General features: G+C 46.8%; 1 protein-coding gene across 1 annotated transcript in view; it reads right to left on the bottom strand.

Annotated features, from left to right (window-relative positions):
- evplb (envoplakin b) overlaps positions 1-1,568 on the bottom strand; it is a 21,248-nt gene that overhangs the window by 15,903 nt on the left and 3,777 nt on the right. The window contains exons 2-5 of the mRNA XM_014017450.1: positions 808-907; positions 559-713; positions 304-427; positions 83-211 (exon numbers count right to left, since the gene is read on the bottom strand). Of these exons, the coding sequence (XP_013872904.1) occupies positions 83-211; positions 304-427; positions 559-713; positions 808-907 (508 nt within the window). The remainder of the gene's footprint in view (positions 1-82; positions 212-303; positions 428-558; positions 714-807; positions 908-1,568) is intronic.

Genomic DNA, 1,568 nt, shown 5'->3' with positions numbered 1-1,568 from the left:
CGCACACACACACACACACACACACACACACACACACACACACACACACACACACACACACACACACACACTGTGGCGTTACCTTGGTTGTGGTGCTGGGCTGCAGCTGCTTGCTGTAAGCCTTGATCTCTTGGTGCAGGATGTTGTGCTCTGCCACCTGCTTCTCTACGTCAGACAGTTTGGGTCCGTACGGCTGCGACTTCAACTTGTTCTGCAGGTCCCCACGTCACACGTCAGACATGCAGCTGTTTAGGTTTTCGGTTGATAAGAAGCTAAAGATTTTTGGTTTGCAGTTCAACTGACCTGTTTCTCCTGGAGCAGAGGACCCCAGCCGATCTTCTGTGAGACGTCCAAGTCTTGGACCTGTTCGTAGAGATCCCTGAACGTGGCGCAGTCCTTCACCCAGCGGCTGTGCAGGTTGTTCACGCTGAAAACAGAAATAACAAGTTTCCTTTTACTGCACAGAGGAGGAATGTGGACAGAACAGTGGTGAGGATGAATCAGTGGTATGTGACGCTTCAGGTTTGAGGTGTGTTGTCTGCTCCACAATAAACATACTCTCTCTCTATCTCTCCAGCCTGCGGATGCTTCAGCTTCCGGGCTTTGGACACGTCCATGAACAGGTCCTTCAGCAGCACCTCGGCCTGCGCCAGGTTGTCTGCAGCCTCCTTCTGGTGGACGAGCTGCTTGTTCTTTGCATCGTTCTCTTTGTCCTGCACAGGAGCAGCAGGAGTCTCAGAAACAACACCGTATTTTCATTTTTCACGACATTCACTCTCTCTGTGGAGCATGTGGAGGAGTTCTCACCGAATCCAGCAGCTGCTCGGCTCGCAGGATATTCTTCTCTACCTGATCAGCATTCTTCTGCATACGAGCGATGACCAGAGCCAGCTCACTGACCTGGGTCCTGAAACACACACAAGATGGTCAAGGCTGAGTCCTGACATCATTTATGCACAGCTAGAAAACCCAAAGTACGACATTAGTGGCTTTATTTGCTCAAATAATTTCACATTTTGAAGTGTGTGGAGAGAAATCATTGTGATCCAATGGGAATGTATAAAAACTGAGTGAAAGTTGAAGCGAGGTCTTTATTTTCCTGGAAACGAACTAGAAACCGTACAGTAGTAGATGCAGTTTGTGGTTCACCATTGTCTTGTTGAAAATGCATATTTTCTGTACTGATGGAATTTTCTCAGGTGTTTAAAGGCACAGTGTGTAGCATTTGTTGTTTTCAGCGACATCTAGTGGTTGAGTGGTTGAATCATCCTCCCTGGTCCTCCCCCCACCCCCACCCCCCTGCTTCCAAACATAAAGGAGTTGCTACGGTGTCTCTCAGGTGTCAAAAACCTTTGATAATTCCAACCGTGATGTCTACCAGCAGCTTCAGGGCTAGTGATGTTTCAAGTGGTAAGATTATGAGCTTTAATAAGTAAAATTATCCCAGCTATGTTTACATGCACAAAATGTTTTAATCGGATTGAAATCAAAGTCTTTGTCTGCAATGATTAGACAGGTTAAATAATCCGAATGTACTGTTTTCATGATCGGATTGTGTCCATGTAAAC

The sequence above is a fragment of the Austrofundulus limnaeus genome, unplaced genomic scaffold (genome assembly GCF_001266775.1).
Source record: "Austrofundulus limnaeus strain Quisiro unplaced genomic scaffold, Austrofundulus_limnaeus-1.0 Scaffold168, whole genome shotgun sequence".
Lineage (NCBI taxonomy): Eukaryota > Metazoa > Chordata > Actinopteri > Cyprinodontiformes > Rivulidae > Austrofundulus > Austrofundulus limnaeus.
Note: the sequence above shows the minus strand (reverse complement) of the source record. Positions and strands in the feature narration are given on the sequence as shown.